This window comes from Anarhichas minor, unplaced genomic scaffold, assembly GCF_050575085.1.
Source record: "Anarhichas minor isolate MPS153535 unplaced genomic scaffold, ASM5057508v1 ptg000062l, whole genome shotgun sequence".
NCBI lineage: Eukaryota > Metazoa > Chordata > Actinopteri > Perciformes > Anarhichadidae > Anarhichas > Anarhichas minor.
The window spans coordinates 2916955-2944478 of record NW_027466508.1 but is presented as its reverse complement, the minus strand read 5'-3'; the positions used below and the strand labels follow the sequence as shown (position 1 = coordinate 2944478).

At 40.1% G+C, this 27524-nt stretch overlaps 1 protein-coding gene across 2 annotated transcripts; it reads left to right on the top strand.

The window, feature by feature from the left end:
- Nucleotides 1-664: 664 nt before the first annotated feature.
- On the top strand, nucleotides 665-26990 carry nptnb (neuroplastin b). Of its 2 annotated transcripts, XM_076077877.1 has the most exons (8): nucleotides 665-1455; nucleotides 12444-12791; nucleotides 17304-17478; nucleotides 18463-18557; nucleotides 22000-22133; nucleotides 22371-22644; nucleotides 26798-26819; nucleotides 26930-26990. In XM_076077877.1, exons 1-8 carry the CDS (start codon nucleotides 1380-1382, stop codon nucleotides 26988-26990), a joined length of 1185 nt encoding a protein of 394 aa, XP_075933992.1. In that variant the 5' UTR covers nucleotides 665-1379. The 2 variants fall into 2 exon arrangements, with proteins under 2 accessions (XP_075933992.1, XP_075933993.1); XM_076077878.1 differs by lacking the exon at nucleotides 12444-12791.
- Nucleotides 26991-27524: the final 534 nt, after the last annotated feature.

Genomic DNA, 27524 nt, shown 5'->3' with positions numbered 1-27524 from the left:
AATCCGTCTCATAAAACTAAAAGCCGAGTTATGAATGTAGCAAGTGCTCAGGTGCCTTTTGGTTTATTTGTTTCTATTCATTGTCCGCAATTATAAAATGGAATGCACGCTGACTGTTTAGTTTATTTCAACTGGCCACATGAGGTCGCCCATGTAGCACAGATTAAAGATAGAGAGGATTACAGGAGGCCATATTGAACTTTCAAGGGGACGTGGTACATAGAGCTTGAGAAAACCCAGGCCACTGATGTGATGACATAATTTATAAATGACCTTAGCGAGCTCAAGAGCATCACCATAATCTCCTCACATTAAGTCATGACAGGAGAAAGTATTTAGCCACTGTGAACTGGCTTGGAAAAATGTGACTGGTGAAACTGTGGCTGGAATTGCTTTTAGTTCGTCTGCATCACCATTGCAATGTTTTTTTTTATTTTTTATAAATGCTGCTATTCACATCTAGACTGTAGAGGAATCTATAGTCTCTGCATAGTTTGTGACAAATCTGTCTGGACTTCCGGTGATAACAATTTATAGTTACATTAATATTGCAAGAGGTGATGAAAAGAGTGGAGAAATAACACAGGACAGGCTATTACTGTAGTGGCCTGCAGTTCAGTAAATACTGTATGAGCAGGAACTAAATGGTCTAAATGGTAGGGGAGGAAAATGTGCAATCTCGAGAAAAAAAAAATACAAATTGAATTATGTCCGCGGATAAGGGAATGAAGGCTGAGGAGGCACATAATAACTGCCTGACTTCACAAACAGCATCGATACATACACATACGTGTTATATATGTGTGTGTGTGTGTGTGTGTGTGTGTGTGTATTTATCCACGGTTGTGAGCGCATAGGGCACGCGCAGCTTGTCGTTGCTGCCGTTGGTGTCCTACCAGCATCTATTCCCTCTTTTTGGAACAGACGTATGTTTCGGATACATCCCCATCACATCGGGAATAATTTCTGCGCTACTTTCATTTTAATCACCGAAAACGTGACCGCGAGCGCGCAAATGCGCATCGGTCTGCGCATCTTTGAATCTTCAGAACTACGCTGTGGACAATCTCCCTGACATCCAAAGACCTCTCCTCTGCAATCCGACGAGGCTTCTTCACCGCCTTATGGCCGCACATCGGCATCCCTGAGCCGCTGGCCACGTCCCGGACCATTTACCCATAAGCTGTCCTCAAGAGGTCTTTGAATCGGGGAGACATTTCCTCAAACATTTTTTTTTTTTTTTAATCATCCTCGGCAGACTATTTTGAAAGAACCCGGTGCTATGCTGGGCCCATCTCTCTAGATCTTGTGATTAATACACGATCTCTCCTCCCACATTCGTCCGACGGAGACCCTGGTACGCTCATCGAGCCCCAGCAATGCATCCTAACGCAGTGATGCTGGCGGTGGTCCTTCTGGGGAACTTGATGCTGCCTTTCATCTCGGCTCAAAACGGTAAGAAAGCAGCTGTGACCGTGGCATCATTGTAAACAACGCGTTGAAGGGAAAGTGACTTGACTTGCGCGAGGGCGCCCGAGCGAAATGTTCCTAAAGAGGATTTTGAAAATGACTGCGTTAACGCTCCTACTATAGTGTCACGCGTCTCGACAAGGCCAGAGTTAAATGGGATTCAGTTACTGACAACAAAACGGAACTCTTAACTAATGCACCAGAAAGAAAACTGACGTTGTTGCGACATTTGTTTTTTTTTTGGCAAGGTTATTTACTGTCAACAGACTGAGTAGGCTGTGCTGTAGGTGTGCCTGTGAGAGGAAAAACGAATTGAATATGTTTTCAAATGTGTTTTAAAACAGACAATAAGTAGTGCTGCTGGGAACAAAGCTGAGGTATGTACCATCCTGGAATAAGTTGTGGATATTTACATGCTAGTAGTAGCCTCTGGGTAGCCTTAGGCTGCCAGTGTGCAGTTTGTATAGTCAAAGGGGGGTTTGGGTAGCAGAGTGTGTCAAGCAAGACTAAACTGCTAAGGCTGCTGATCTAGTAACATATTATCAACACCCAACATGGGCTTAAGACTCGCACCGTGTGTAGGCCAACTGTAAATACCAGGCCCCTCTTGAGCACAGTTATTGGGCCTACGCATCTTTTTGATTGACAGAACTACTCCCCATGTTATATCCTGTCATGCAAGTTTAAGTTGATCTTTGTCTTTGCAAAACTAAACGCGTACACAAATAACAGCCTTATTTAGTTGAAAGGTGATCATGTTTGAGCACCAGTTGTTTGTCCTTTCCAAATATTTAAAGACGGGGAACAAAAAAAAGTTAGTTCAAAGAGGATGTTCATTCGTGTCTTTAATTTCACATTGCTCATAATAAGACTGACGTGACTTGGTGGAGGTAATTGTCAGTAGCATGCTGTTGGGGTGTTCCAGGCTGCCCTCCTCTGACACAGCATGTCCTGACTTCAGATTCTGTTGAATCACATCACCCAGAGGGGCCCACAAATCAGCAGCCACCCATGAGATGAAAGTGGAATCTTTATTTTTTTTTCTTCTTCCATTTTTTAAAAGAACCTCAATGGGTCCCTCGAGCAGCCCTGACATGATTGTGAAGATGTTGGCGCTTTGATATAGAAATGGAACAATCACTTCCTGTGTTAATATCATTTAGGAAGCTTCTATACCCACGTGTCAAGACACCAAATCGGTATCACTGAGATGATACAATCTCCTTTCAGAGAAAAATAAGGCAAGGGCATTCAAATTTGAATGCTTAATGTCCACGTCGTCTTTTCTGTGGGATAATCGGAAACCCACAAGAATTAATAAGACACGCATTGTGATGGGAAGGTTGTGTAAAACCACTCCAGCGCTGTCCTACCTTTTAAGGATTTATTTCTCTAATATTTGAAATGGGAAATATTCCAGAATATTTACGTCGAAACAATTAAACTGTAAAATATTGGAACCGTTTGTGCCGTTTCTTTAGTAAAACACAATATGCAGAAATGAAAAGAAGCACAATAAGTAAAATCTAGACCATTTTACAAGACAGCACAGAAACAACCTACGTCTTCATCTTGTGAGGACACAAAGAAACTGAAATACCACAGCAGTTATATAACAAAATATTATCCCCCTGAATTATTTTCTTTCTTCTTTGTTAATTTCTCTGAGGTGCTTGAAGTGTGTGCACGCTCAGTGAGGTGTTCTCTGATCTTGCTATCTGGAAAATCAAACACCCAATAAGCCCTCCATTGTTTGATAAAGCTCAAGCAAAGGCATTCCAAACACTTCATGTGGTCTTTGCCCAGTGTGAGTGCCCACTCACTGAGGCCCAGGTCACACCACAGAAACACACATACAACCATGGGGTCAGTGGGAGACAGACTGGTGCCATCCTGCCACTAAATGCATGGGTGCTTTGTCTGTTTAAGGTAGAAATCCTGAAATCATAGCTAATCTACAGGCATTTAACTTTCATTAAATAGACCCAGCATTCATCCCAGGTTTGATCACAGTAACAGGCTGCAGTAGGTGTTTAACACTGTAGGTAATATTCTAATATTTGCTCACATCACATGCATCCAAAAGCCATTTCATTTCTCTCTCACAGTTCAGATTAAAGTTAATAGGTGCACGGCTTCTTATGCAATCCCAGGTTTTCTTGTGAGTTCAGGCAGTGGCGTGGGGGATAATAATAATTATAAGTCCATGAGATGTAATCACTGTGTCTGGGGAGCTGGGGGAATTCATGTCTCTATTTCCTCATGTTCAGGGAGAAGTAGGCCTACTATAGGTGGCCAGTTCCTGCGACAGATATTTGGAGGACTGTAAATAGCATCCGTCCATTCTGCCTCGTTTCTATTTTTACCACCGAGACACAGCACGGAGAACTGTGGCTTTAAGGTCCTTTTGTGAAAGTGAATTCATTAACTCTTAATGGACGGCCGCCTTGTGCACAGCTGCACGGCCTTCTAAAGGCTCGCTAGGTGGCTGTGAACGACTTAAGTTGAGAGATGATGTGATCTTTATGCAAATAAAATAAAGGCTGTCGAGAAGGTGGCTGGGGCTGACCTGAGGAAGTGGTTCTGTGCCTTATATAAGTCCCCCCCCCCCCCCCACGAAGCATGTAGCCTGCTCCTGCTGCCAACTTTGTTGTTTATTATCGCTGCCCCTGTGAATCAAAACACATCGAAGACAACCATTAGCATTACAATCTGATATTATTAATTCCATATTGAAAAATCAACTATTTATATTTGTTTTCTGTCAGATTGAGCACACGCAACAGCAAAGGTTGGTTCTTGTTGAGGTTACACAATCAAAGTATAAAGACACGATGTAGAGAAAGCTATATGCCCACATATATTGCAATATGCACTGCAATGACTTATTCATGTCAATAAGTGGCCCCCTAATTCTTCTAAGGCCAACATTGTATTTTCAGATGAGCATTTTACAGCTACATACCATTCAATCGATAGACCTATATGATGCAGCAGCTTGTCCATTATCATGTTTCTGTCTATGCTCTGGACAAAGGCACATTTGTAAGTCTGGAAAATATGCTGTGGGACTCAAGCCAGCTCTTATACTGAGTCACGCCTGCCCACTGTGAAATCTGATATGGACCGCACTGATTAGGAGCAGCATCAAGCAGTATAAGACACACTGCAGGTATTTAGATGCGCAACTGTAAGGTGAGCAAAGTTTCTTTCTTTCTCAATAGTGGTTTGTCAAGGGAAGGTTTTTGCTCATCATGCGTGCTGTTTCTTTCAGCACCACCTTGCCTCACAGTCATATACAGTTACACACATTCACAGCTGGAAGTTCCCCAATTTAGCCACAGCCCTGTTCTGCCGGAACAGCCAGCAGTTAAGTGTGCTGATTTTTCCCATCCGCCTGAGCATTTTAACTCATGTCAACTGATGTTCAGAATACCAGGCTCATTTCAGTAGGAGATTTAGGAACAGCATTCATCACCCTGGAACAGAACAACTAGTCGTGGGAGAGACTCTCCTGAAGGTGTGGTTCTTCTAATTTTAGAATTTTCTTTCTTATTTCGATGATGAGAATCAGTGTCCCATGATGCACCTTTCTCAGCGCTTCTTGGGTTTAACATCAAATCATTTGAATTCCCTTGTTTTGACCTCTGAAAGAGAAATAGGAAGTGCTCGCTGGTTGTGATTAGAGGATGGGATTAGAGCATTTCTGCCCAGCACAGGGGTTATAGGGATTTAAATCTCATTAAACTGTTGCCTCTCTTCTGTGATCTGAATGACAGACTGAAGTATTACCAGCAAAATGGAGACGGTCGGCCCAACGCCTTCTTTTTTCTCGAAATTCAGCTTGGCAAGTAATTGCAATATTTTGTCACGTTGCTCCAATGCAGTGACATCAAACGAGGCATATGCTGTATTTCAGTGGTGCGGTAAAGTCAGCGAGGAAAGCTATAACTACTCCCGTCATCAGTGTGTTCAAAGCTTTACATCATCGCAGCCTCTCTGACACAAATTTAGCTGCACACTCCATATCACACCTTCAAAGTGTATATTCCAAACTGTATCTGAAGTTCTTATATGAATACTTGATGAATTGGTCCATTTTGAAGTAAACTTTCTATTATATGACTTCTACACATTTTTCCTGCATAACATGCCAATGTTGATATTACTACATTTGAATGTAGGGACTGAAAATGGCCTTTTCGGACTTACACTGGGTGTTTTGCATGTATTGGTGTCATAAACAAAAACTATGACATGCACATTACTGCAACTGCTGTTACCATTTAGCAATTACCTACTGTCCATGCATACATTATTTTACATCCATTTTAGCGAATACAGATGCATGTGCTTCATCATAGTAAACATTAGAACAATTTATTCATTTATTGATGAAGTGATTTTGGTAATTTAGTTGCGAGCACCCATATGTGTGTTCCAATACCCATACTCTGATGTAGCATTTCAAAATTAAAGCCCTTTAAAATCTCATTCATGAGCTAACTTCAAATCACATTCATGAGACAATTTGTCTAATTTCAGATTAGATTTTAGAGGAAATGGTGCATAGTTACAAAATCATTTCACTACAGGTTAATAGCACACCACCTCAAGGTGTCACTCAGAGAGAAACAGGACATTCTGATGTAGCATTTCAATATTAAAGCCCTTCAAAATCTCATTCATGAGCTAAGTGTACTATTTAGTATGCCAATAAAGATTTAGTACGTCCCAATACATAGTACATCAAATACAGTATGCCAAAACTACCAGGATGTCCTCCTGCATCCGTTCGCAAGCTAGCATGCTTTTCTGTCTATTCTGACCCACAGTCTTCTGCTCAGTAGATATATGAGCAAGAGCGTCAAAGTTCAAGGTGCAATGTTATGATGAAGTAGTATCTCCCCATTGAATGCGTACTACATGCATTGTATGTATGTACTTTGTAAGGACAGCTGCAGTATGTACTAAAGGTAAAAAGAAAAAGTATGCCATTTGGAACACAGTGTATGTTTCAGATGCCAAACAGCTCGCATTTAATATAGCTATGCACCAGTCTCAGTGTACAGTAGTGTAATTTAGCTTAAGTTGGAAATGATTTTAAAACTCAGTGTAAATATTGTAGAATTTACATAAATGGCTGGCAGTAATATGCAGTACTTGTGACTCGTAGTTAATTGGGTATAACATGCAAAACCACCAATATGGCCCATTAAGCTTGAAAAATGTTTACCTGTTTGACACATAAAGGAGGATAACATTGTGCACATTTAACTCAACACTAGAATCAGAACATGGGCTAAAATGACCAACGACTGCTCTCCGATTGCATATAACTTTGTTTCAATACAATATTCAAGTCCCCCCAGTCTGTGACTTTTCCTAAAGTTGTGTTATGTAGCACCCTGTAAGGGCCAACGGTTGGAATTAACCCCCATAGAGAATGCAGTCATTTTCACGCTATTCATTTTGCACCATTCGATTGGTTGCCATAGTGCAAGGCTTTTTTTCCCTACTACTGTGTGTAATAGAGGTGCTTTGAAAGTCAAAGGCTAACCTTCACTATGTACAAGATAAAGATATTTATGAACGTAAATAACTGTATTATACAAACATGTGTTGATACATAAATTAACCTTATACCATGAAAATCAATGCATTCTAACAGCGGGTACATTTTAGCGGTACTTGTGTTGTAGTCAGTGTCGAAGAGTGTTAACCACCCTCAGTAAAAAAATGTAAAAGGAAAACAAACAAAAACATGATAAGGCTGACTCCATACGAACGGATTATGAAAAAATATCAAGATATTGTGGCTGATCTATAGACACCCATAGTAAACTCACACCGGTGTTCTAACGTGTGTGAGGGTGTGTGCAAACCGTCCTTGAATGACAACTCCCTGACTCTCCTCATTTGTTTTGTGGCCTATTAGGGCAGGGTAAGTTGTACCTTTCTGATTATTTTAGGTGTCTGGTAACTGGTGACCGTGACACATTCCCAGGATAGCTATGGACAAAAATCGTCAAGAATAACTGAAACACCTGTGTGGATACGGGTGGCCTTTACATTTCACCAATCTGTCACTTGTAAGTAACAAAAGAAAAGTAAAACAAAACAAAAAAAACTTGACTAAGAGGGTCAAACATGAGTTGTTGCGACTTGTTACACTGTATGTGCTATTGTCACATAATACAACTGCTACCAATTCCTTCATATAACAACAGTGGGTGAAAGATATTGACGTATAAACGATCGTCAGAACTACATGATCTCGTGTGTCATGCACATATCTGTCACAGTACCATGCAGGTACAACAAAGATGCACCCGCACACAAACACACACCAACTGCCTACTAGCACATGACCAGTTCAGTGGCCCTCGGGGGGTTTCCTGCTTGCTGCTTTCTCTGGTTGTAGGATGGAAGCTGACTCACTCTCAGGCTGCATGGTGGTGGTGGTGGTGTGTGGCTTGCTGTCAGTCCTCAGGGGAGCTCTCCTCTCTACCTACATCAGTGGAGTAGGTAGGCTGTAATGACTGTGACTTCCACACAGCATAAGACAGCTTGTCACAAAAAAAAAAACCCTACAGGTTATTCTGGGATTCTATCATGCACATGTCATGAGGGAGTATAGTTAGACATGGCACTGTGAGGGATTTCATTATTTTGTGTTAAATCATTTTCTGTTAAATCATCTGCAGCATCATGTACATGTTTGACCTCCTTGGTCTGATTGCATACCAGCCACCATAGCAACCACACCTCTGCACACATTAAATTGTAGATGTTAGCCTTATTGTGAATTCAAACAGAGAAAAACACAATGTCTCTTCTTGCGCTCCCATTTGTTTTAACTTACCTATAATATTCTTTTGAGAATGCTACATTTATTGATGTAACAGCCCCACCACAGCTAGGTCTGTTTGGCTAATATTTTGGTGTGTATTCATTTGTGTTGGTCTTGCAAACTTAATAGTTTAACATGTAACATTACAATACACACCAACTAGAACATCCCCATGTTAGCTCCGCAAGAAATAGCAATTAGCCACCTTTAGCAACTGAGGAAAGGGCAATAAGCTTTTAGTCGATAGGTCTTTATTAGTTCATGGGAACTAATACTACAATAATACATTCACTTACTTTGTTTAATTATTTAGAGAGCTTGTTGTCTGCTGTTTTAATTTGCACATACAGATATACATTAACTGTGCAGTGGATTTGTCATGTTGTGGAACTTCTATACTGTATATATATCATTTTACAAAAGTTATTGCCATGCAATAAGTCAATTCATGAATTAGTTGATTAGTTCATACAATTATTTTGATTAGAGATTAATTGTTAAAGTAATTTATAAATCACTGCATCTCAGTTTTATATTGTTTTTGGTTGAATATCTTTGAGTTCAGGCTGTTGGTCGGACAGAAATATAAATTTGAAGACATTATCTTCAGCTCTGTGAAATCCAGAAGGACATTTTTTACAGTTTACTGACACTTTGGACGAAACAATATTTTTGATTAGTTGAAAACGGAATCAACAGATTAATTGATAGTTAAGACTTGCTGTCTGTTGTAGCCCTAACAAGATTTTCTGACTTCCATGTACAATAAATAAACAGAAAGATGTGCCTACTATACATCTAAATACGCCATACAACAGTGAAAGTGTTCATAGCATAAGATGATGCGATACGTAACTCTGCTTGTCTTTTCTTTCACGTTGCTGAGATCTGATCACCATCCATTGCTCCTGTCTTTGCCACTTCTTGTCTTCTAGCACGCTTTTGAAATTTATGAGTACCGGCTGGCTGCTTAGTGTTTTGTTTTCACTGCCAGTATAAGCTCCTTGTTTAAACAACACCAAAATTGGTCTGCTCATTGGCCGAGTGTTGTCTGTAGTTTGTTCTGTGAGTATTTCTCCACACAGCCTCCCTCAGCCTGAATTTAAATGAAGTCATCTGTTCCTTTTTCCGATTTAATTTGCCATCACCTTGGAGGACATTCATTACTTTTTTTTAAAGCAGATACTATCCTGTGATTATGAGCACTTATGCATGGCAGACATTAGTTATCTGTGCCATGTGCCGAGCCTATTTACTGTCATCATACCCATAGTCATAGTTAAGAATGCCATAGTAAATGTTCTGTCAAACTGAAATATTGCTTTAACAATGTAGGCGGATAGGCTTGGATTCACCCTCTGGGATTATGGGGTGAGCGTGATGGGCCCAGATGTTTCCAGAGAAAAGAAACAAATGCTAATTACTCTGCATATCTCTAGGCATCGCACACAGGAACACAAGTCATAAGCACCAAATATCCTCTGACACATCTCTTGCAGGAATGCTGCATTCATTATTAGATTTATTTGCTAAAAGATCCTCTCTTTCTTTCTGAGCTCTAATTCATTTTCATGTGAGTCACAAACTGGTGTTAAGCAACAGACTTGTCACCATGGCACGAACTACAATCCTTGTATTGTTAAGTATGTGAAATAATTTGGCTGTACTTTGACAGCCTTGTTGAGTCCAGTGCACAGAGAACGATGTACTGTAAACCCTTTCATTGGTATTTATCTTCTTTTCTCTTAATGAAATGTAACTGGCTTCGTTGTGGGGGAGAGCTGGATGTAGTTGTTTACACTCCTTCGTCAGGCCTCCACAGGCTTATCTGTTTATGTGCTTATGATACATTACTTTGAGCAGGGCAGACAGATCTTGGAGGGCCTGTAAGCTGTTGTATTTAGACGCAACACACAGTCTAACACTCGAGAGACCACAGGGTCTTTGTTCCCATTTCCTCTACAACAATTCAGGGCAGAGTTAAGGCAATGTCTTTTTTTTATTTTATTCAAGCACGTGTGGTTTACAGCTGACAGGCTGCAGGGGCGGCAGAGAACAGTATCTCTGGTCCAGGTGATTTGTCATTAGATGAGGTTCATTAAGGCTGACAGTGTATTGTTGGGCTAACTACTGATGTGAAACAGGGTCATGAATCAGGCACAGGCACAGCATGGTTCACTCACAGTTGTGGTAATAATGCTTATGGATCCTATTTTCTTTTTAATTCCCCTGCATTTCATATTTGAAATGTGTTTCCTGTTCCACAAGGCAGCAAGGTTGTTAGAAGAAATGGGGTCTGTTTTTACAACACCCTATAAGATCAGATGCCAGTGGCGTGATGTATTGGGGATATGAATGCATGTTCAGGTTCCACCTTATATGAAGTCAATTTTGCTTTAAGAGCACAAGTCAGCCGAGTGTGATTCTATCCTAACTCTCCTATTCCACTGTGACCACATGTGCATTTTGAAAACCTGCTCTTAAAGTCCAGCTTATTCAAAATGAGAGCTGGCTGACCTAATTCCTGACGTTACCAGCAAAAGCTGATATGGATGAAGAGATTAGGTTTATACATACATACAGTTACATCTATTTGTGACAATTTCTGTCAAATGCTTTTTATAGGCATTTCAAGCTCTGAGAAACAAATATAAACCATGCAAATTGGTATCAGTGTATGTGAGCAAGTGAAATATCTGTACGACAACACAGAATGCAGACCTTCAAAACTGAGCATTTTCCTTCAGTATGTTTTTAAAAAACAGGGTCATTTAACATGCTAGAATATCATAGACAAGAATTGCATGGGTTTCCTTCAGGATCTTCCTCCCGCAGTCCAATGACACTCTAAATTGCCTGTGGGTGTGAATATGAGTGTGAATGTGTTCGTCCGTCTGAATGCATTAGCCCCGTGACAGACTGGGGACATGTCCAGGGTGTACCCTACCTACCCATGTGTGCTGCTGGGATAGACTCCAGCACTCCAGTGACCCTGAACAGGACAAGTGGGTGTAGAAAATGGATTGATGGATTATGGGACACTGTTGCGGCATATTAAAAGATTAATGAAAAATTCAAACAAACTCATACAAGCGTATATAACAAATGAAGAATGAGACAAATTTAACTGGTGAAATATAATTTCTGCGAAAAGAAATTGCTTTGTTAACGACTGTGTTATGGTATTTTCCCAACCAAAAAGGAATAACTCGTCCCATTGCCTGTGGCCAAACTTTCAAGATTTTATCGATCGGGGACCTGGTAGTTTTACGACCGGCAATGCTCACTATACCCAGGAATACACATAATTGTACACGTTTTAATTTCAGCAGGTCTAATAACTCATAAGACATTTCTTCCTGAGTGGTGTCAGTGAGACTTAAGCTCAAGGGGAACATTTTCCAAGCCAATGATTTTGACAAATCCTGTGATTTTTTTTTTATGCAGTGTTTTTATTTAGTTTAGTGTGTGGCACCCTCAATGTGGTGAAGTAGGAGTGGTGCCACTGATTGTTGCTACACAGGGAGTGTAGAAAGGGCTCGAGTGATTGGTCACCTACTCGACAAGGCTGTCTGATAAACCAACCTTTAAGGTGACCGATTAAACTCGGTGAGAATGTGCAAATAGAGGTCTTTATAAAATGTTATGGTAAGGTGTGCTTTACATGTACTGCATTCAATGTACTATTAAGATATACTATCCCACGTTTACACTGTTTGCTCGAGCATAAGCATGAAAGGTACAATTCAAAAATCCTGTTGCGCTCATCCGTATAAGGTTAAATGTGGGGGAGAAGGAAGAAAAGAGAAAAGGAAAAGAAACCAGCACTACTTGCTGGCATGGACTTTTGGCTGGGTGGCTCTGACTTGGTCTGACAGTTGTATGGCCTTAGTGAGCCCAGGAACCCTGACGCTGAACGGACTGCTAATCATTAACCTTTACTTTTTCCTTCTATCGATGATTTGATGCTTTCTTCTTTTTTGTTTGCCTTTAATCATCGACTCTTTTGTTTGTATGTACTCTAAATTTGATTTCCTTCTCCATCCCTTGGCCTTTCCGCACCTTCCTACTTCTTCTACCCTTTCCTTCCCTGCCATCCCGATACACTTTTCCTCTCCAGCTGGGTTTGTGAAGTCGCCAATGTCTGAGACTAAGCTTACGGGGGACACCTTTGAGCTGTACTGCGACGTGGTTGGCAACCCCACTCCGGAGATCCAGTGGTGGTATGCTGAGATCAACCGAGCTGACTCCTTCAAGCAGCTGTGGGAAGGAGCCCGTAAGCGCCGGGTATCGATCAACACGGCCTACGGCGCCAATGGTGTCAGTGTGCTCGGCATCACGCGTCTCACACTGGAGGACTCTGGGACCTATGAGTGCCGGGCCAGCAACGACCCCAAGCGCAATGACCTTCGACAAAACCCTGCCACCACCTGGATCCGCGCCCAGGCCACCATTTTGGTGCTACAGAGTGAGTGGTCTATGTCCTGTAGTACCTAGATGATGAACAAACTTCTAATTCCCTGTCCCAACCACTCCAGACCGTAAAAACCTCTCAAGAGCCCACCCTCAACACAGCGGTCACTGGCTAGACGAAAATTAAACAAACACCTCTAATGTTATTTATTCATTTTCATTTTTTTAGGTTGCTTTTTACAAGTGTTGGTAGAAAGAAAAATCAAATAGTCTAAATCCCTTATGCGAGTGGTTGCCTTTTATGTTCTGTTTTCATTACATTTTGTTTCTTTATTTGTTTTGGTAAATATTGATGTTCTCTACTGAACTCAGTAAACTCCTTCCCCAAAATCCCTTGAGCATCTTGTTGTAAATGACAACCCAGGAACGTTACCCAGTCTCTATCTACATTTCTTCTTCTTTCCTCCCACACCAAACCTTTGGTCTTACTGTCTCGTGTGTCCTTTTACAATATTCTGATCATTATCTTTTTCTCTGTAGCCTAATTTCACCCATGTCCTGTTCCTGGATTTATTTGTGATACTTATTCCCTTAACATTATGTTGTGTCTCTTGCGTTAACGTGGATTGCTTTCCTTACTCCAAAGCCCTGCCTGCTAAATGCAGCGGAAACCTAGTGGTGCTTTGAAGTAATGGTGCTTTTGATTAGGCTTTCTTACTCTGGGCACAGTGTAAATGGGACTGTAAGAAGACACAAGGAGGGATCCGTTGAGGTGTAAAAGAGTGATTCCTGCTGTCAACTCTTTCCTGATAAAAGCAAACATTTTCTGCTTTCAAATAATTTGTGTGTGGTAATCCAATAAAGGATAGGCCCACGTGAGGGCCTTGAGTGCCTCATTTCTCGTTCAGATGAGGCAGAGATTTCACTTTTACTAAACAGAATCTGAGCGCTGAGTAACCTTGTGCCTTCTCAGCCATTACGTGTGTGACTGTGAATCAGTAATGACATTATATCCTTTAACCCTCTGCTCTATGCACACAAACATTCAAACAAACTGAATTTCTACTGGATCTTTCTAATCTGTACACGCTTCAGTACTCTGCTCAGTGGAGCACAGGGATATGTGGAATGTTGTTAGTCATAGTGAAGCCCTCTGAGAAGCTTAGAGGTGTTTGATCCTTGCTTGCTCTTCTGATTGGACTGACAAATTTTGATTTCTGTGTGAGCACTATTTGATAAGGTGATGTAATTTAAACTATTATAAGATGTGCAAAGGACACCAGCTGTTAACCTCTCACATTTACTTGTTTGCTACTTTCCTGCCACAATGTAACTTATCAAATCTGCAATTCAAGTCCTCACCAAATATATTCTGTCATTACTGAGGAGTAAATCGGGTTGCCGTCAGATATGCATGTAATATCAAAGTTGTTACATAACAGGCTATACATAATAGCTCATTGATATGAATGTATAGTTTGCAGGTGGGGAAACAAGCCAAAGTCTGATTGTCTTGTTTTTGCCTTTTTTGAATGGAATCACTCTTAATCAACACACCCAGAATCAGTATATTTATGTAGTAATGTATTCCCATTACAAAGTTTGTTAATCACTTTTTTTTTGGCATTTGGATTTTTAGGCAAATGCAATTTTAATGTTCACCCCCCCATATACAATATAATGTCTTCATTTGAGTATGAAACTCTCTAAGAAATTGTAGTTTTCTTATTGAAAGAATAGTTTGACATTTTGAGAAATGCAAAATGTTTTTTTTTATTTTTTATGAGAACCTTGATACCACTTTAAAGTCTTGAGAGTGGATTGTTCTTCTCATCTAACTCCTAGCAAGAAAGCATATCCCCCTAAAGAACATCAGCTGTGGTCAGCTTTATTTCATGTCAAATACAACTGATTCCAATGGTGGCCAGTTTTCAAAACGTCTGTGGAAACTTCTCTTACCACTCTTGCATCATTGTTGGTAACGTGACACCAAAATATGGCTAAATACAGTGTTTCAGTGTCGCACTGCCTTTTCATCACCCTTCTTGAAACGTTAATTTTGCTGTATTTTGGGGAAATTTCAGTTTGGAATGTAACTGATCATACAAATAGACGTCCGAGGAGTAGATTATGGTGCAGGAGTGGTTTTTACGAGGTTTCTGTGGAGTATTTTCCATTTTTTGTTTCCAGCGTGAAATTTGGCATTCGGAATTCACTGAGGCCCAAAAGCATTCAGGCTGAACACAGCTGGTTCCTCTGTAAATCTCAAACCATTTTCAAACACATGTCAAGCCTTCCAAGGGTGAGTGTTTCATACTCAAATACATACACACAGATGTTTCATCACCTTAACTAATAACTAGGTATTCGACAGTGCATCTTTGTGAGACTTTGCTTTTTAAAACTGCCATAATGATATGTGAAGTTATACTGATTGTATTGCAAAGTTAACACGAATGTGTGTTGTAAATTAGACACAAGAATGTTTTGAAAACTGCATATCCTTATGAAGAATGAGTGGTTCAAACCATTTAGCTCAACCACGTGCTCAGGAGGCCCACTATTCTCTCTGTGCCAGCACAGTTACTGGGACATCTCTCTGGCGGTGCACCTTTTGCATTGTAATGTGCTACAGTGTCATGATTTGGGCCTAGCTTTGCCTTTTACAATGATGTAATGCTCCCCTAAATATAGACCTTGGTTTCTATGGCTCTGCTATTCAGTGTAATCGATTTAATACATCTTGGCAAAATGTAACAGAATGAAGCTCTACTTGATATTCAATCAAATCTATTTATCAATCTGGCAGTTAATTGGATACAATATTGATCTAAATGCAGCACTGTATTATAGTACCAACAAGAGGAAAGGTGATCAGATTTCACGACATCTTGACTCACTTGGAGCAACATATTATGTTTCGTTACATTCTGACATGGCGATACATTATCCAACAGTTACCGCTTTTTAAGTTCTGACAAGGTGTCCTACAAACAACCTTCTGGTAAAATCGCCCATGGACCACTGTGCCGTGTTTGCTAAATGTTAATTTATGTACCTCATGTTGTGTGTGTATGCATGTCTCAAAGATGCTATTAATAGTACATGTGGTTCTGCTTGGAGGGGGGAGAGAGCGATGTTAGGGGGGTGGGAAGAGATATCCCGTTAGCTATTGACTATACAGCATTGCAAAAAGAAGGTGCCATGAATGCTAATAGAAGACACTTGCAGGTCTCAGTAGCCCGTCTTTCCCCTTCTCCTCCCCTTTTGCCTTGCTAGTGTGGCCTTGCAGCAGCAGCCAGTAGTAGGATTATGATGCTTCTCCTCTCTGCTCCTCCCCTCGGGGGCTCCATCGTTGCCATGGTTGGCCCGCCTTGGAGGAGGAGGAGGAGGGGCGGAGTGGAGGAGGCTTCCTGCTCACTACTCAAGGCAGAGCAAAGGGCGCCTCGCTCTCAGATGACACCTCCTGCTTCCCTGAACATCCTTGAGAAATGGACCCTGGTATTGTTTCGTAACCTAGTGTGCTGAGCAATTTAGAGGGCATTTAGAGGGCAAGTTATACAGGTAGTCATTCAGCCGTAATGCAAAATGTCAAAGGACTGTTCTGTTTATAAATCTGCAGCTCAGATCTCCAAGTACATGGCTTTTTTTAATACCTGTATATTCTGATGAAAAAAACATGCAATCTTAGTGTCGGCCATCTTGGACAGCCCATCCAGATGAAACTATAAAATGACTGCAGTTATCAGCTACGGTATATCTGCTATCTGACTTTGTGATTGTACATTAAGAGGATTCAGAAAATCATCTTTCAGTGCAGTGCTCTTACCAGAAATAGGTTTGAGATTGGTATAATCAATTCAATTAATATTTGATTTAGGGCTGGGCGATAATTCAATAAGATCATTTGTCGTCTTTCAATGGAATCGTATTGTGATGAAATGATGTATCGAGATATTGTGAAACACGATAAAGTCGTCTAAGCTGATAACAACAAGCACATACCAACTGAAATTTCTCAGTAAATCTGATCAAATTCAGTGAAATCAAACTATTGTCCAAATCTGATTACTCTCTATTTGTGTGCACGCATGTAAAGTGCAAAAAAGTGTATAGCTGGAAATATTTTTTCTCTATAATTACACTTAAGTTCTTAATCACACAGGGGTATACAAAAATAGGCTAGCGGCTGAATACATGCTATATAAAGATATAGTGACCATAGATTATGGCCATATCGCCCAGCCCTAAATTGATCATTTTTAGTTTTTCTCAATATCAGAGAGACGTTTTGTAAGCAGTTTCTCTTATACTCATCTTATCCATCCAGAAATACTGCTTAATCCCTTCCTTTTTAAAGATAAATGTTTGATACAAGGCTCTTTCATGTTCACATTTTGTCTTTTGTTTATTTGTTGTGTGCACTTTTGTCTTCACTACATAGCCACCCTCCTACACAGATCGTATAAAAACAGCATAGAGCCTACAGCTACTACATCATCAGGAAGCATTGACACTGTGTTGAGCCCCACTTCTGTGATAAGGTTTGACTGTCTCTGTCTTCCAGAACCAAAGATCAATGCCTCTGATCAGACCGTCCTGTCAGCAGAAACACCTAGCAAAGAAATCAACCTGCATTGTGACCTCACCACTGCCCACACGCCCCACAAGGAAAGCTTCTGGGTGAAGAATGGACAGGAAATCAAAAACACACGGACAGAGCTGAGGAGCACAGCATACAGGTGACAAACAGCTTTGCCTCTATGTAGTAAGTAAGTAGGACATAGGAAATTGCGGACAGTAAGTGCTCCCAGCAATGGAATGAGAATGTACCTACAATGTATCTAAATGTTTTATGTAAAATGGAAGTGGCTACGCAAGCGAAAAAACCCATCAACAACAATGCTGAGGTAATCTTGCATCGTCACATCTCGATCTCAAACAGTGGGGGTCTGGAGATAGTCTTGTGAGGAAATGTTGGAAAGCAGGACCTTGCTGAGAAAAAGGCAGCACACTGATTGGATCTAAGTTCAAAATAGGAGTGTGGCTCACATTTTCAGAAATATTAACTCGAGTTTGTTGTTCTGCTTGGATAACTGTCAGTATTTGCTTGTAAATGGGTCAGACCACGTACAATAAGTGGCCAATGTGCATGTCAGGCACGTTTTTTTCCGTAAACACGGGAGAGACAACAACTCATCAAATTTAGAATATACACGTCATCTTCAAGCCGTTACTGAGGCAATTAATAAACACATTTTTCTAATGTTCGATGGAAAAAAAGGGTTGTGTTCTTCATCATGAAAAGTTATGCATCTGATTACATCGCAACCACCATACCCTTAAGTAGCAACTAGTTGTTACTTCCTGCTGTCACACAGTATAATCACTGGAGCACAGAGCTACTGTCGCCCCCGTAGACATACCAGACTTTCCCTAGCCACGAAATGAGACCAATTGGTCACTTCCCTGTCACATTACATCAGCTATTCTCTGAGGATTACAGCTAAAAATGCCCGTGGTGCCCTTCCCTGTAAAATCCAGAGCTGCTGTTTCGTATGCCAACATTTTGTTTCCCATAGCTTTCAAGCATTCACTACTCTAGTCCAAACTAATGAGTCTAGTTAAACTGAAATGAGTTTACTTTATTTGCTTGACTACGTACAGTGTAAGGGACTGGTAAATTGAAGTTATGGAATCAGTTGGTGTTTTGCATTTTGTTGTAGAATCCTTAAACCACGGGCAGACGATTCTGGGGAATACATGTGCGTTTACGCATTTGCCATGGCACCGAATGCAAATGCTACAATCGAAGTAAAAGGTAAGATTTCTCTGTGACATAATATAACACACAACCTTTGACATGTGCGTGACACAAATATCACAGAAAATGCCACTGTCTGACAGTTGATTTGCTTCACGATGTATTCAAATTTCCGAAAAAGCCCAGGCTTTAGATTTGGCTTTTACCTCATCATCTGTGGTTTTCTACTGAGAGATGGAGCGTTAACAGTGTCCTACAAACATTAACCATCCGAAGCCGCGTGAAGACGGTTCTTGTTGACGAAGACGTTTGAATTCATCCTGTGCAGCGGTGATGACGGGGTGCAATCCTGGGGCGGTTGTCACTCTTGGCTTTCACTGAGAAGACAGTGTAGCAAAATGGACAGGCACTGCATATGCGGACCAAAAGTCCATGAAGGCAGTTATACAGTTATGAACACTGAATAAAACTGACGGTTTAAGGTTTGCTTATTACTTTTATATTTCATAGAACTGACAATGGGAGTAAAAGTAGAGAAAGTTAACTCGGACAGTCTATGTAATAAATAAAAAACCCGAACCGAGGAATTACTCTGTTGGTTTCATTCAAGCTGACAGCAAAGCAATCAACTTGAATAAGGAATCTTTTCTGAGAAAGGGCAAAGTGAAACTCTGTTCAACAGAAGCTTGCCCGTGTGTAATGCTTAAGCCAATTTGCCGTGGCATGGCTATGGTGCATACTGAACGTGCCCTGCCTCTTACTCCGCGGCGGTCTTCAAGCGCTGCCTGATTGCATAACATGGGTGATGACCGTGTGTGTTCTGCTTTCACTGGATTGTGAGATGATGGGACTCATCGGCATTCAAACTGAAGTGTCCTAGCCATCACTAAGCTGCAGGCCTCTGACTTGATGTCTGTCCCCCGGAGAAAAAGTCAGTTCCTTAACTAAACTGATGATGCATGCCCTTTTAAATAGGCCATGGATGTCTTAAAAACACATTAAAATAACGGAAGAGTTTAGAGCCGGTGCCGCTGCTGGACCTAAACGAAGCATTTTCTTCAGTTCTTAAACACTCTTGTGATTTTCTAGAGGTGTTTGAGATCTTTTGTGACCCGAGACCCAAGGTAGCAAGCCCACTGTTATGCTAGCCAGCTTTGCACTGCGCTTCTGGCAGCAGTTCACTGAGATCCCTCGCCTACAGTGTCCTTGGCACGATCATCCTTGCAGGACTCAGCTCAGAGGCAACAGATGGAGGGTTCTGTGATGTTGTAGGATTAAGGCTCTGAATCCGGTCCCAGCCATCTCTGTGGCAGCAGTGGAGTTTATTGTCTGTGATACTAAGCTTACCACAGATACATATTTGGTACCTCATATTTCTTAAAGTTTGTTCAATGTTAAGCACGTTGTGCTGACAAATGTTCCTCAAGATAGGAAATATTGACTGTCCAAGTTTATACAATTTCACTTAAATCATCAAAATCAAAACATGTCAACACTTAAACACAAAAAAAGGATTTGATTGAATGTCTTTTTTTACATCTGATGTAATCTTTTTCTTTATCTTTCTGACAGCTTTGACCTTGCTCCTCCTCACATTCATACGTCACTCTACCTCCGTCTAGCACACAGATTAATAATCACTGTAATTGTAGTCAGCAGTGTGAAATGGAGGTTTCTGCCTGTTTTAGCGCCACTCCGAGGGCTGCCTCTGCGCTGTCTGTCACTGAGATAATACAGTCAGGATAAGGCACAAATGAGCTTGGCCACTCCCCTGCTCAGGGGGCACGTGTGCACCATAATTAGAGTGGGGTGATGTCACCAAAGAGCTCAGACCCCTCCTGCTCCCTCCAGCTGAAAAATGCTCACTCCAGGCCTCTCTCTTATCCTGCTTAATTGCATGAAAGGAATTATTGTAATTTTGAGGATTAGTGGGAAAGCAGGAACAGTTATCTTCCTGATGCTCTGCAGAGTTACAGGCAGAGTCTGTGTCTCACCTTTGGGAAATACTGTGTTCTGTTGATGGATCCCTTTGACTTGGCATCTGTTGCAGTGCTTTATGACATATGCCAGCATTTATTGAATTTATAACCTTTGTGTTGCATTTTTATTATCAGTGAATTCATTAATCAGAGACAATTTACCCCATTTTTCTTTGGCTCAAAATCTCTTTTGTGGAATTCAGAGTGGAATTATTCTGAAAGGGAACATCTGGAAACGCTCATATCATACTGATCCCCCTCTTCCCTGACCTCATTATGAATTGTATTGAAATGTTTTTTATCTCAACCAGAGTGATATTCTCTCTTGCTGGGGTTTTGTGGTTGGGGTGTACGTGCTCATCCAATAACTGCACCCTCAAGATTATCCTTTATTAATAATTGTAGTCCACCTCTACTCCTGTGCAAGCCTCTGTTCTACTGGACTCAATGTAGTTTTACAAATATGGCTTCTTTCATCTATCTTTCGATACGCTTAAAAGTCATTATGGATATTTATTTTTATATTTTAAGGGGAGACACCCCAGGTGAGTAGGGGAAAAATACATTACACGTTTTCTGTAATTGTATATGCAATGAGGCATTATCTAATGTTAACAACTGGTGAATTTAGGCTAAATCTACAGATGCAAATAGACAAAGTAGTAAGTGGAACACCTAAATGTGCACATGTATTTTGGAAGATTTATTTCCACTAGACTGAAAAAACGTTCTGCATGAAGTTCTGCATTTTGTCTGGGGTGTCTCCTCTTAAGCTTATCAGGTATCAACTACTGAGAAAACCTGCTAGTTTCTACTACTAAAGAAAACCTTTTTATTTTAGCAAAAGTAATGTTATTTTGTAAGCATTAATCAATTCCAGCCCCCATGAGGTTTGGACTGCGCGTCTGTGTCAAAGACTCATGGGAGCAGTATACTCTAATAATTAGAATGTAATTAGTGCTACAGTATGTGCTAAAATGATTTGGTGTTAAAACTATACTAGCAAGTACAGTGGTAGATACCCATTTACCTTAAAATACACGATCAATACCCCTGTATCATGTTTTAGCTTTTCATTTTAGGGAAAGAATAATAATAATACAAATTGTTGAGTCAAGTGGAAAAGAGGAAAGCCTTGAAACGAAGAAAACATGGTACAACACAAATCCAGTAACCTCTGCGTGATTGTGAAGTACATATGAAGTCATGACATGATTCTAACTAAATAAAGCAATGTGATGCATATGATTTTTGAAAATAACTAAAAAGACTATGCTTCTTCTTGACTTCAATAGCTTGAAGCTATAAAATGAGCCGCTTATATTGTAACAGAGACTCTTAATTACACTTCTCTTTCTTAAATAGACATCTGAATAACACAAATTATTACCCGAGTCAGAACAGCCAATCATGCTTTCCTTACTCATGCCATCTGGTAGGAGTTAAAACATGCCTTTGAATGTCTTGCTTCTGCCAACTCAGCTAATGATCCTTTTTATTTATTTATTTTACCTTTCCAGCAAAACCGTATGTCACTGGCCACAAGCGAAGTGAAAATAAGAACGAGGGGGAAAATGCAATGCTTTACTGCAAGTCTGTTGGTTACCCATATCCCACCTGGACATGGTGTAAAACGGACGGAACATCCTACACGGTATGTACATTTATATATAATATATACATATAGGCCTACTGTAAATATATATATATATATATATATATATATATAAATTTGAAAACAGAGAGACAGAGAGAGAGACACAGAAAGACTGATATGTGGGTGAACAATAGGTCGACACAATAGAGAGCATGTTATATATCTTCTCCAAATTCAGCTTTTTTTTTACATTTTCGATGTAATCAACTTTGAGAAATGGTCATTGTGTTCCAGGACATTGACAACTCCACTGGACGCTTCCTCATCACTATCAGAGACAACTACACGGAGCTCAACATACTCAACCTGGATATAAACAGCGATCCTGGAATATACCAATGCAATGCTACTAATGTGATTGGAAACACTGCTGAGACCACTATACTTCGGGTGCGCAGCCACCTTGCACCGCTTTGGCCTTTCCTGGGTGTGCTCGCAGAAATTGTCATCCTAGTAGTCATCATCGTTGTGTACGAGAAACGCAAGAGGCCGGACGACATTGTTGAGGGTAAGTACAACTTTTTCTCCGTTCCAAGCAGTAATAAGTAAACTATGAAATTATGAAAGTAGATTATTTGTGGTCTATTTACAGCATTCCAATTTGAATCCTTTGAGAGGTTCAAGTTTATATTTTGTCTGGTGTCTGATTTTTGCTTTTAGGGTAATGCAATATTTTACAAGTACATTACTGTACATGCAGCCCTGAAACTCAGAGAAAAACTGTAAGATAAGAAATGTGTACAGGGAATCACCCAGTAACTCCCTTTTCCAAAAGGACAATGGCTGTAAGGTTTAATGTCATCAAAAGAGGAGCCCATTAGATTGTAAGCTACTGAGATGTTAAAAGATGCAAGAACCACAAGGTTGCATCTGCTCTCAGAGGAGATCTGTAGTGGCCAACTGTCTATCAAACGGCTGGCTTCCTTGCTTTTCGACCGATGTGGCGAAGGGAGAAAAGAAGAACACTGTCACGTATAAGCCACATATTGGATGCATGCGAATAGGATCCTTTATAAATCTACATTAGGCATACAACAGAGGGTCCAAAGCACACCTTTCCAAGAGTTATCTGCTGTGCAGTGCCATTTAGGTAATGGTAACTGCACATTTCTTTCCATGTTGATAGCAGAATAACAGTGTTCATAAACGTGAGGTTATCAGCCTGTAGCTATAAAAGATATCAGTCCGCTTAACTTAATTGGTTACTATTATTTTCCCCTTCACCTTCTTTCCAAATGGCAACATAATCTATATGGGTGGTAAGTGACAGATCCTGCACGGTTTTGGAGATTGTATTTATTTCTGTCAATGTGTATGTTCTTACGAGCCTACAGTCCATCCAAAACATGATGATCTTTGCAGAGATATAAACACAGTATTGAGTTTATTTTTATATCAGTTATTGTGTAATGAACATGTGTCTTCATTCCCCTTTTCATTAGGTTGAACCCATAAGGTCCGACATGTTTCCACAGGAGATAGTCAAATGTTTGACATGGATTCAATCTCCAAAAAGCCGTAATCTTTATATTGAAAGCCCAATCAAGTGATTAAAAATGCTCACCTGTATGTTAGCAGTCCTAATGTTACAGCCCAACCTAATCATGTGAGTGAAAAACAGTTAAAGTCTACACCTTCAGGCTTGGGAGTAGAAGATAAAGGTATCCACTTTCACCATGTTAGCTAAAAAGTTAACAACAGAACATTCCTCAATATTCAATTGTACTTTCACATATTCAAATCCAAACTGCCTGCATGCCTTATTTCAGTTTCCCAATTATTTAGGGTAGCTGTGGCCACTGCTTGCTGAATACCCCGTTCTATTTGTATGTTAACTGACATATAATTTAAAGCAAAAACCTATAATTGATTTCATCTTTTTGGGCTGAGTCAATCAATTAGACACACTGTAGATGGACAGGTAGACCCATCTAGCCTAGAAATATTGAGGCTGCAAAGCATTAATTCAATAAGAACATATACTGTTATTATTACAATGTAATCTATAGAATAAAAGAAACCACTGTAAACACTGTATTAAGGCCAATATAGTGTCTGCAGTCTGGGTCTGAACATTATGCCAGAATATCAAAAACACTAATGGCCTAAGAATGCAAAAGTTAGCACAGGAAATAATAATTAATTAATTCTGAATCGATTCTGTTGATTTTGTCAACATACATAACCAATTTGTGCATTTATTTCCACTTACCTTTGTTTGTCTAGTTTTCCCTGCGTAAGATCAGCTTTTCCATTTAACAAAAGCAATGGCCCGTGCTTCAGGAGGCAGACGAAATCGCACGATAAGAATGTGACGAGATGAAAATGTCTGGAAAGCCAAGGGGCGTTTCCAGTCACCACAGGTTCTGTTTGACCTCTCTACTCATGTGGCTTTGTCGTCTTTTCATTTTGGAATAAAATATGAACGCAAGCAAAATACCGCTAATATGAATCACTCCAACTGGGCACTCCAACGGTTGTACTCCAAACTCTACTGCAGACTAAACAAATAGAGCTTCAGGGTACATCCTGATTTTTATTTACCCACTGTGGGAGCTGTATAAAACTGCAATTGTAGTCCGAGCAAAACAAGGTTTACTTTATCAAATGTGTGAGCAATATTAAATAGATATACTTCTTTTAGACGTCAATGTCTTGAAGTGTTCATCAGATGTGATGTGATGTGATGTGATGTGATATGATGTGATGTGATGCTCCATTTTCTCCCTCTTAACTCTACCCACACTTAAGGCAATCACACAGTATGGCTTAGGGTGACAGACTTACAATGTATCATTTAATGGGGTTAAAAATAACCATTAATGAGTATAAATATCAGTTGTAATTACATAATTTGAACATATTAACAAATTATTTATTTTTACTAAGTGCTATAGATTTCAGTTTATAATAGCTACTGGAACACATTTCTAATGTTGAAAATACATGAAAATGACATGCACAAACACCAACAACATAGCTCGAGTAAGCTCTGTGCATGGCCTCTAGTTTGGTTTCAGCTACCAGAAAAAAATGAAGCGATTACGGTGGATTATATTTGCCATGTTTATGCCATTCAAATCAGGAATGAGGACCCCCAAGCTCACGATGCACAGCCTCTCTAAAATCTCCTCTTAGCATCCCGGATTCCCAGAGGTTTTGGCCCCTGTCGGCGTGCATTATGAATTCTGGTCTCTTGATGGCTTTGCTGTGTTTGAACACTTTTATACTCCAGAGCCAAGGGTTGTGAGGCAGAAGCTGACATTTCTACTCTGTGTTTCAAAACCAGTTGCTAAAATTCCAAATTTTGCTGTGTGAGGATTTGCTAAAAACAAACACATTTACTTTATGTAATGAATCTATTTTTAAGCAGTGGTCAACCATCAATCTCACACAGTAAAAATCCGTTATTTGTTGTGTGCTTGCAAAGGCATTATAGTAAACATAGCTTTCGTGGTGTGAGGTGTGAAAACGGTGGGATATGCCGACAGATGTTCCTCCTCCAAGTGATCACAGAACCGTGTGTTTTTGTCTAACGTAACTGCCATTTTCTGCTCCATATTAGTGCCATGGAATGCTGCTAATGCTCCTTATCTCCGACTTTTAACTGCATGGAAAATATCTCACTGTAACTGGTTACATTTTCATCTGTATGTCAGACACCAACCACCTTGTTGACCCCAAGTATGTGGGGTTTTTGCACTAACTTGTCACTCAATGCAACAATATACACAAGTTCCTCTTCCTACAGTGTTTCTTGATGTTACATTGTTATGTATGTTATTTATTGCACTGGTGTATGATGAGTGAGAATGAGAGAATTTTGTTTTGTGGTCCAGCTGAGAACATTTTTACCCAAAATGTGTATTTTTAGAAATTGTATGATGATAATCTGAATGGAATTAACACTGCATAAAGTGATAACAACCACTGCAGAGCTTTGAAGGGATTCATTTTTTTATGCCAAGTCAGTCACAATGTCACACCCATGTACTAGGCTCTTTCAAAATCACTCTGAAAATGCTGAGTGTAATTAAAAGATGGCTTTAAGAGAGCCATCTGTAACCCTCCTACACATATATGCTTAGTCTGAAATAAACAGGAACCCCATGGATTCAGATAGCATGTGAGGTTATGTTTTCAATGCTTGGAGTTAAAGTTGTGGTTATTTAAGAGACCATACCAGAATGTTTTCTTTTCCACATTTCAGCCCTTCTACTACAAATATGTCACAGCCATTAGCAGCTTTTAGTGTCCGAAAACCTTTTTTTAATGCTGAAACCTCTGTGTATGCTGCTTGCTGCTTTCCATCTGAGCCTGTTCACCAGACACCAGGCTTGTTCAGCAGCTGACTCCCATGTCTATGATGTCAGAGCTTCCCACCAGTGCACGACTCTGCCACACTACTATTCAAGTATTCAAAGCAATCTGTGCTTTCAGCTGCATCCTCGCGTAGTATTTTTTTTCCCCTGGATTTGGTGATCTCGAGTCAATTTCAAGTTTCTGAAAATGGATTTTTACACCAAATGAAGGACAATTGTGAAAATCAAGTACACATATTTTGCAGTAAATGTGCTGAAACATGCAACACAGATATTTAGCTTTTCTCATATTTGACTTCTGTGTTCTGCTTTTTGTCCTGCTCTCTTCTCATGTCAAAGATGATGAACCAGTTGGACCAACGTAAGTAAATATTCCTATTTCTACACGTATAATTCATACAGAAATACTGGGATTTGAATGGCTGAATCACCCGTAGGTCACTAAATCATAACTCCTTTTTTTTTTTCTAGGAAAACAAATTCAACAAACAACCACAAGGACAAAAACACTCGCCAGAGGAATACAAAATAAGCAATTTACTCAAGTAAGACACTGTTGTAGGGGATGTGGGCTAAATATAGAACTCACTGTGAGGATTATCTGTGGTCACGCCTTCTCTTGATTTTCTCTTCACAGACAAAATGGCTAAACTGCATTTTTGACAACATGAAGGTATCAGAGGTGGATAGAGCTCCGGGCAGTTTCGAAAAAAAGCATATCTTGTCTCATTTTATGAGAAACAATATCAGCATAACACTGGCAACAAAAAGAACATAATGGCTGTCTTAAGCATGCCTTATTCAGTCTTGCGTGGAGAGTTCAGGATGACGAATAATGACTAAAACCACCACAAAGGTGTACACATTTTTAATGTGCTGTTGATGTCTCCTTTATTCATTTTATCATATCCTCAACTGAGGTGATCCCTTTTGTATTACATATCATGTACAATGCATGCAAGATAATTACGCAATAGGATACTCAGAATAGACATTTTCTGTTGTTATCCCCCGTGTGGCTTTTTTTGCATCTGAAATGACCTGTTTTTTTATGGATTCATCCTTA

Bases quoted from the DNA above. Each gene is read 5' to 3' on its own strand.
- nptnb (XM_076077877.1), top strand. From the start codon at position 1,380: ATGCATCCTAACGCAGTGATGCTGGCGGTGGTCCTTCTGGGGAACTTG. The intron at 18,558-21,999 runs GTAAGATTTCTC...TTACCTTTCCAG, and splicing joins TGCTACAATCGAAGTAAAAG to CAAAACCGTATGTCACTGGC. The intron at 22,134-22,370 runs GTATGTACATTT...ATTGTGTTCCAG, and splicing joins CGGACGGAACATCCTACACG to GACATTGACAACTCCACTGG.